The 9,040-nt window shown below is 37.9% G+C and overlaps 1 protein-coding gene across 1 annotated transcript; it reads left to right on the plus strand.

Moving 5' to 3' along the window:
• Window positions 1-217: 217 nt before the first annotated feature.
• On the plus strand, window positions 218-5,309 carry ARL14EPL (ADP ribosylation factor like GTPase 14 effector protein like). The gene is made up of 3 exons (XM_033109811.1): window positions 218-313; window positions 1,938-2,077; window positions 4,916-5,309. Exons 1-3 carry the CDS (start codon window positions 218-220, stop codon window positions 5,136-5,138), a joined length of 459 nt encoding a protein of 152 aa, XP_032965702.1. The 3' UTR covers window positions 5,139-5,309.
• The last annotated feature ends 3,731 nt before the right edge of the window (window positions 5,310-9,040 follow it).

Raw genomic sequence — 9,040 nt, forward strand, 5'->3', positions numbered from 1 at the left:
AGATGATTTCATTTACATGTGGAATCTAAAAATCAAAATAAATGAACAAACAAAACAGGGGGAAAAAAGAATGAGTGGTAAAAAAGAAACCAGGAGTGCAGATGGAAGTCTGGTTTTGAAAGAAAGTAAGATGTAGGGAGAGAGCAGGAAAGTCACAAGGATGTATGAAATTAATGTGTTTTACTTTTTTTCCAGTTGCTTTTTTTAGTGATCAGAAATGAACGAACAATCAGAAAAAAACAATTCCACTCAAGAGGGACACACAGGTCAAAATTCTCCTGAAAAAAATGGTCAAATTGGACAAAAGCAACTGGTATGGTATCTGGATATTATGATTCCATGGTATTTGGGGAGTTCCTAATTTCGGCATCCCTGAGAGGCACCGGAATTGGGTGGGAAGGTGGGCTCAGTCAGGACTCCTCGGGAAGGATCTGTGCCCCCACTCCACCACCACCCCTTGCCGCCATGCTGGGGTTTTCCCCCCTCTTAGCTGCTCACTGCAAAGCTGGCCTCACCTCACACATCTGCTCTGTGCCTCCCAGTCCCCTGATTTTCAGCCCAGTGTACTGTGCAATAAAATCCTGCCCTTGGAGTAGAATATTTTACAGAATATGGTCAAGTGTTTTTATTTAACAAACCCTTGCTTTTTCCCCCTATTTTGTGTTAGTCATGGTTCTAAAACTTTGTATATATTAATTTACCTAATCCTTATCACAAGATACTGTTTTGAACCCCATTTCACAAAAGGAGAAACTGAAGCTAGAGAAATAAGAACGACACACCATGAAGTGGCAGAGCCCAGATTTGAACACAGGCTGGCTTACCCTGCTGTCGTTGTTCTTAAACTTTCGCTATGCTACCAGGAATAGTAAGAGGTGGAACTAAGTTGTACTTGTTTCACAGCTATACCTAAATACAGAATTCTTTCATAAGGTTAGCTTTGTAAAACAAACCCACATACACACACCAAAATGGAATTTTACAGATTTATATTATTTATTTTTATAATATATATTACTTTGTACTGACTAGACTCTTGTTAAACTAAATAAACCATAGAAAAGCCTGAGATTCTGTTACTAATTTGTTACATTGAAATTTACCCTTTTGTTTCCAGGTTTAGTGTTTCATGTATATATTAGCCTATCTGTTTTGGGGCCACTGGTATCTATTTTCTCCTAAAATTCTTCTAGAGAGCATTCTGTTCCCTCATGACACATGTGCTTACATGTTCAGAATAAGTTATCAGGATTGATTGAAGCATCATTATTACTTGTCTTCCTAATTATACCCCATTTAATTTAGAATTCGGAGATCCCCAGAGACTTTTGAAAATTTCCACTGATACTCTGCAAAGTCATTCTAGCAAGATATTCTTCTTCATATCTGGCTTTGACTAAGAGGGGAAACTTCAGGTGGCTGCGTTCTGCATGAGATCCCGGATGGAGCCCACCTCCCAGGGCAGCCAGTAGTTCTGAAACATCTTCCCCAGGGCTGAAGGGAAGGGCTGTGTGGGCCTGGGCTGTCACTGTGGTTTGACACAATTTACCCGAGTTTCTTCAGCTAACAACTCTGGAAGGGCCTTCTCCACAAGGAAATGCTAATTCTGACTTTCATCCCCATGATATTTGAGAAACCAACTGGTGTCTTATAGGTATAAAAAGAATTCTATTCCACTTGGTTATTTTTTTGCATTTTTATTATGCAGAATATTATACAATCCATTATACAATCGATTTCTTTATTCAGAAAAAATGATGAATTTGGGGAAATTTGCAACATCTTTTGAAACTTAATCAGATTAAACTAATTCTTTCTCTAGGTAATACATCTGTACTTCCATTACAGTAAAAGTTATAGAAAATTTGTTTTGATATAATGTAAAACAGATAAAACTATCTAATTCCCACTCCTAATACATTTTATTTCTTTTATAGCAACAGATAGAACGGCAGTTAAGATGCTTGGCATTTCAAAACCCTGGACCACAGGTAGCAGACTTTAATCCCGAAACAAGGCAGCAGAAAAAGAAAGCTCGGATGTCGAAGATGAATGAATATTTTTCTGTAAAATGCAAGTAAGATCATGATTTATTATATTTGATCTGTTAGATTATAAAATGTATGAAATTCTCTTTGACAAAGCAATGTAAATAAAGGTTGCCTCTAGTTTGTGATTTTAAAAGATGTTTTCTAAAGCACAATATCATTCCATGTGTCTGGAAGTTAGCAACTTCAAAAAATAAACTAATCCCAAACTAGGACTCAATTGGGAAAAAAAAGGCTTCAGAAGCCATTGGATTAGTGTAACAGCTTTAATAGGAGAGATGATCAAAAGTAAGAAAAATGTATCTTTCTAAGGAGAAATAATATAACCATGGGAATGGATTCAGGTGTCAAATGGGCACAGAAGTATCATAAGTGCAATGATTGCTGGTGCATCAGAAGTATAAACTAAGTAAATCATAAAGAAAAATGTTGATAAATTAGACTACCTTAAAATTAAGAATGTATGTCCATTAAAAAGACATCCTAAAAATGAGAGACAAATCACAAAGTAGGAAAAGTTATTTATAAGTGAAAAGGTTAGTTCAAAATATAGACAGAATTCTACAAGTCAGTAAGAAAAAGATAAATCCTATGAGAAAAATGAACCAAACAATGAACAAGCATTTCATAGAAAAAAAGGCTAATAAACACTCAGGATGCCGAAGTCCATCAGTATAGTTTGGAGAAGTGACTCATTCCCCAGGTAGGCAGAGTTTAGTCTGAGGTATCAATGCTGATGAAGGTACCGGACAGGAATTGGTGTAAAATGGTACAAGCACTATTCAATAACAGCTTGGCATTTTACCTATGTACCTTATGACCCAACATCTTCACTCCTGGGTATGTATCCTAGAAAAGTTACACGTGTGCAATAGGACACATTTTCAAGAAGTTTCATAGCATCACTGCAAAGAAAATAAAGTAGTAATAATCCAAATGCCCACCCATAATGGAAAAGATAAGTAACTTGTATATTCATAAAGTGGAATACACAAGTGGATATACAAGTAAAAATATTGGAGTATAGCTATACACACCATCAGGGATGAATCTCAAATCATGCAGTAGAATAAAAAAGCAAATTACAGAAAGAAAAATGCGATACACACAAACGTGGCATAACTAAAGGTAAAACAAGGAGATGATTTGTATACCATGTTTCCCCAAAACTAAGACCTAACTGGAAAATAGGCCCTAGCATGATTTTTCAGGATGCTCGGAATATAAAATAAGCCCTAATGCATCTTTTGGAGCAAAAATTAATATAAGACTCGGTCTCATTTTGGGGGAAATACGGTAGGGCTTATTTTATATTACGAACATCCTGAAAAATCATGCTAGGGCTTATTTTCCTGTTAGGTCTTATTTTTGGGGAAACACGGTAATATGAAGGGATGGTTCCCCTTGGTGGGCTGGGTAGAGGGATGTGATATGTGGGACATGAAGAGGACTTTGAAGGTGCAATACTCTTATTAAGCTGGGCAGTGGGTATGTGGAAGTTTGTTTTATGATTCTTTGTCTATGCATGTATGTTTTGTACACTTTTGTATGTATGATAATTCATAATTTTGCAAAAGATAGTATCGGATGGACAGGAAACTATAAAATCTGTGTCTTGATGTCTGAGTTAAGAAGGGAGTATTTGGGTTAAGGCCAAGGTACAAGGATGGAATCTGATTTCCACCCACTCCCATCATTCTCATAATATTAATAGATTTTAAATTCAGCTGACACCTGAATTTGCTGGTGGGCTTGGGAGGGGGTGGGGGAAGTTTTCATTGCACAGATGAAATGCTTCAAATGTAAATCCTCCTTGGAAGCATTCTCACTAAAGTGTGATAATTGGGCAGCAAGTACACATAATGATCTTCAACCTTCCCTGCTTCCCTCCCTGGAGAGGGAAGAGGATTGGAACAACAGCATTACTTAACTGAGCAGGAAGAGAGCAGGTGTCACGCCTGCTTGGGGACAAAGGGTGGAAGTTCCTAACTTCATCACACTAGCTTATGGATGGCCTTTTTTGACTTCAACTGGTAATAATGGATAGAGGTACTTCTGTCATTCTAAGGCTTTCCAGCAGCTCAGTTTTGAAGGATTTATTTTAAAATGGTTTGGTTTTAAGATGGTGGTCAATTCTTGTGAAAGCCTTTTGCCTTCTGGACATGTCGTAGAGGCTGACAAAGTGTAGGAATGCGAAACAAGGTATAGTCTCCAGTGCTCTCCTCTAGTATAGGACTTCTTGCCTCTGCTCAGAGCTTATGGTGAGCTTGTCCTACCATCTTGTCACCTGTTTCCTCCCTCCAGCCTGGGTGAAAAACAGAATCAGGAAAGAACAGAAGCAATGGCACTGGAGACTGTTAGCAAAGGAGTTGTTTTATTTATTTACTTTTTTAATGATGACAGTAGTAACTAAGTTTTAGTGCTTGATTCATTAGAAATAGTGAATACTATTGTATTCACTGTAGTGCCTTTTCCTTAAGAAAGAAAAAAGAGGGTAATTTACTAGGGAAAATTCCATCAAGGATGGTTATATTTTAAAGGGAAAATCGGGGCATTTATAGGAAGAAGCTTTAATCAGCTATTCCTCATAATTTGCTTAGGTGGAATATTACATTCCCCAGATGCTGAAAAAAATGAAGTGTTACTCTTGATGACAAGCTTGGCTGCATTGGAAATTGGTCGCATATTGGCTGAATTTCCCAGGACGTCACTGCCATACAATATTCTGAAGAGTTGCTGGGTAATCTTTAGGGTGCCGTTTTCTCCGAGCAAAAGAATCGTATTTACGAAGTTTGCTGCATAATAATTTATTTTCAACACTAAGGAAAATTATACTGTTGTGTTAGTGTCATTCTTTTTCTTTTCAGAGTTGTGAAGAAGTATGATAAAAGTGGCAGGCTCATCTGTAATGATGCTGATCTGTGCGATTGCCTGGAGAAGAACTGCCTGGGCTGCTTCTACCCCTGCCCCAAGTGTAACTCCAACAAGTGTGGGCCTGAGTGCCGCTGCAACCGAAGGTGGGTTTATGATGCCATTGTCACCGAATCTGGAGAGGTCATCAGCAGGCTGCCGTTTAACATTCCTGACTAGGAGCTGTTATACATAAGTGATTTGTTTCTTCTTCACATTGACGTCAGTCTCTTTTTCTGGGTGATTTCTATGGCTTGGGGGAAAATGTGGGAAAAATATACTTGAGTCATGTTATCCAAGCTGTAGAACAATATAGAATGGGCAGTAATTCTAGAACCTTCTTACTGTGTCTTCTCAAATTCCTTCACTTGTAAGTGAAGGATGTGATAGTGGATGGCTCTCAGTCTCTCTCATCAGTACTCCCATCTCCACCCTCAAATGTAAAATCTCTTCCTTCTTTGCTGGTATCTCAGAAAACATAATTTTAAGATTTTCAAAATTCTGTTGCTGAAAGCTTTTTACGAGAACATATTATCATAAATGTTTAATATCTAGTTACCCTTAGAATTTTACACATCTTACACATTAGGACTTACACATAACTAGTCCTAAATCAAAATTGCTGTTTGGATTTTTAAAAAAAAGACCCAAACCTTGTGACTTTGCATTGTATATTCATAGTCTCATTTTTTTAATTGTTAATGTATTAATACTGTTAAAATTAAATTTGGTAACATGTGGTGATATTTTTAATAAAATTTTTTATTTTACTTGTAAAATTGAGAAATTAGGACTTGACTATCCTAAAAGCCAGTGGTTTATACTTTTTCATTTCAGGATCAATATTTTGGAATTTTTTTTTAAAAGGAGGAAACATAAGTTATTATACAAAAGTGTGTTTGTTGTGTGTTTTCTAATTGAGTGTATTGCTATTGGATACAGCGGTTGAATACATATATACATATATGCAGTTGGATACATATATGATGTGTTTTTTTTCAAATTTGATACATTGTGGGAGGTTTATAGAAAGGTGAACTCACTCTTTGTCGTGCGGGGCAGCCTGCGGGGCCTCTAATCCTGCTCCCCACATAAGAATGCAGGATATGGCGAGGCCAAAAAGGAACACCCATGGAGCCATAGGTAGGGGAGTCATACCACTATAGTCTCACTGGAGGCTGAATCCACATGACCTGCAACCTGCTGTCCGCTTCTCTGCCTGCCAACCAACCGACTGACCAACCAACGCAGCCACGGCAGTTGTATCAGTGGCTAATTGGCTAACTGGTTACAGCTGATGGCTAACTAGCCACAGCTGACGGCCATCTACTACCTGAGCCAGCACCTTTCCACGTGAGGCTGAGAGTCTGGAAACTGCTCCCTGGGACTCTGTCCCCACACTCTTCTTTGAATTTGTTTTTATAATAGAGTCCCATTTACGTGGCTCTCATACTTTAGTACATCAGAATCACCTGGAAGACTTGAATCATAGGTTTTATCATCCAGCACCCAGAGTTTCTGATTCATTATGCCCAGCCAGGGCTCAGGAATTTGCATTTCCCAGGTAATGCCGCGCTACTGGTGTGGGGACCACCCTTTGAGAACCACTTCTCCAAGTTCTATTAGAAACATAATATATAGACGGGTTTAAATAGATAATTTGGTAAATCTTTAAAACAATTAATAAGAGCATTTAATTTTAAAGTAAACTTGAAATATTAGAAATAGAATATTCAGGGCTTGTTTTTCCTCCATAATCAGTTTCCAAAGCACTGACTTCTGCACAATCCACATGTGCCAGAGATGGCTCCTGATAATTCTGGATTTGTTACTTGAAGGTACATTTTGAGATGAAAGTAACAAAAATCTTAGAAGTCATGCTGTGACTACAGTACTCCTGCATGTGTAGCTGGAGAACTGAACTTGGTTTTCCCCGGAATTTACTGAGTTTTCCAGAGTCAGCTCACTTTTACTGAACCAAACATTGTGCTGAGTGCTTCCAATTCATGACCTTTAAGCATCACTGCCACTGGGAGGAAGATCTGAGATCAGAGCCCCCAAATCAGATCCTTAGAAAAGCTCACCAGAAGCGTGCAGCCCTGACAGCAATGGAAAGGAGCAGGGCCTCTCTTGGTTTATACTTTGTTTTGAGAAAAGTTGTTATTTTGTAAATGGCTGATGAAACAAATTGTTTTATTATTTATTGTAGAATCATATAATTTTTAAAGTTGAAAATAATCTGACAGGTTATCAAAATAGTGAATTAGTCAACAAATATGAATTAAGAGGCTGCTCTGTGCCAGGCACCAGGTGAGGCCCTGGGGATGGGCGGTGAGCAGCTGGTGGTTTATAGAGTAAAACCAGTCTTTTGGTTTTGGTTTTGGTTTGGAGTTGTTTCTACAGCTGAGCAAATTTAGACCCAATGAGAAAGTGCCTCGGTTAATGACACACAGAAAAGCTGGCCAACCTGATATTTTGAACTCTAAGACTAGGTCAGTGTTCTTTCCAAATTTTCCTGATTGTAAAACTTCTCCAGGTGCTTTTAATAATACACATTCCTGAGCCCCAACCCAAACTTCAGGAATCAGCACCTCCAGGGATGAGACCTGGGAACCCACACTTTTAAGCAAAAGCACCCCAGGTAAGTCTCATGAGCAGGTACGTTTGAGAAACACTGCCTTGACACTAGTTGTCCTATTTTCATGCTAAAAAATAATCTTAGACAAATGAACATTAAAGTACCTTCTTATCTCCTTTTGTTAGTCTGTCTTATACATTAGATGAGATAATCTGGTTTAAAATGATCTGGTTGAAAATGTGTGTTGGCAAATTATGTTGGTAAGTTTTCCAGGTAAGGCAACAAATAAAATAAAGTAAAAAAAATTGCATAATTACTAAGCAGACACCTCATAGTGATTTTTTTAGAAATCAGGTTATTTCATCTTGGCCTATTGCCAATTCTATGCGTTTTTAAAAAGATTCCTGCACTAAATGATTATTGCAAAAATAAATTTATGTGAATTGTCAGAAACTTATTTTTGCGAATGTCTAGTTTTATCACAAAGTGAACAAAGTTCTTGAATTATTTGAACTGAATTCAGATTAACAGCTATACTATCTGATTACATTAACTAAGGAAATCGTCAGTGTATTAGGATTTTTCTCTTTCTGGTTGGCTATCTTTCAAAGCTGATGGTGTGTCTCCATGAATGTGTATAGGAATTGCAATGAAAGCTATTCCATAGAAGGTCATTTGAATATGAACTGTTACATACTGAAGGATTTAGACAAGTCACTCTGTACTGATTTACACAAGGATTTACAACTGGAATGCCATATCCCATCAATTTGCAGAATAACTTTATCTGATCTAATTTGTAAGAGTGAAAGAATGTCCGTACAGTATCTGAGACCATCCTTTGCTCCTCCCGTTCCCCCCACAGCATCCTGGATCCGTTGCAGGTATAAAACTTGGGATGCTAACTCACAGAAAAATCATTGAATCTCTCCTTTATATAGTTGCTTTTTTGGAACGTAAACCTTGCCAACTTGGACGTTTTGTGATTATGAAGGTTGTGGTTCTGTGATGCCTTGGAGACTTGAACATTTACACGAGCAGGGCTGCAGTGTTTGGCCATGCAGGCTATTTGCCATTCACCTTGGGGGGGGAGGATGGGGTGGATGGGTAGAAGGGAGGGTGCCTTTCATGTAGACAACCATACCGACCGTGCCCTCTAGGGCTGTACAGCAAGGTGGCCTCACAAGCAGGTGCCATTTGATGTGTGGATTTCTTGATATTATTTTATACAATAATGAAAAGAAAATCTTTACGTCTTGTTTCTTTCCCTTCTCCTTGTTTTCTTTTTCCTTCATTCTCCATGGAGTTTATAATCACAGAAGACAGTTTTCGGGTTATTTAGGAGAGTGATCCATATAGCTGATCTAGCCTAAGCAGTTTTCATACTTCGTTCCTTTTTCAGAATCTGTATTTTAATTTAGATTGAATATTCTTTTTCATATTCACAGATTTCCTACAATTCTGCTATTTCCATAGATTTTTCTTTATGCGGTGGAAGGGAAAT

The sequence above is a fragment of the Rhinolophus ferrumequinum genome, chromosome 7, assembly GCF_004115265.2.
Source record: "Rhinolophus ferrumequinum isolate MPI-CBG mRhiFer1 chromosome 7, mRhiFer1_v1.p, whole genome shotgun sequence".
In the NCBI taxonomy this organism is placed as follows: Eukaryota; Metazoa; Chordata; class Mammalia; order Chiroptera; family Rhinolophidae; genus Rhinolophus; species Rhinolophus ferrumequinum.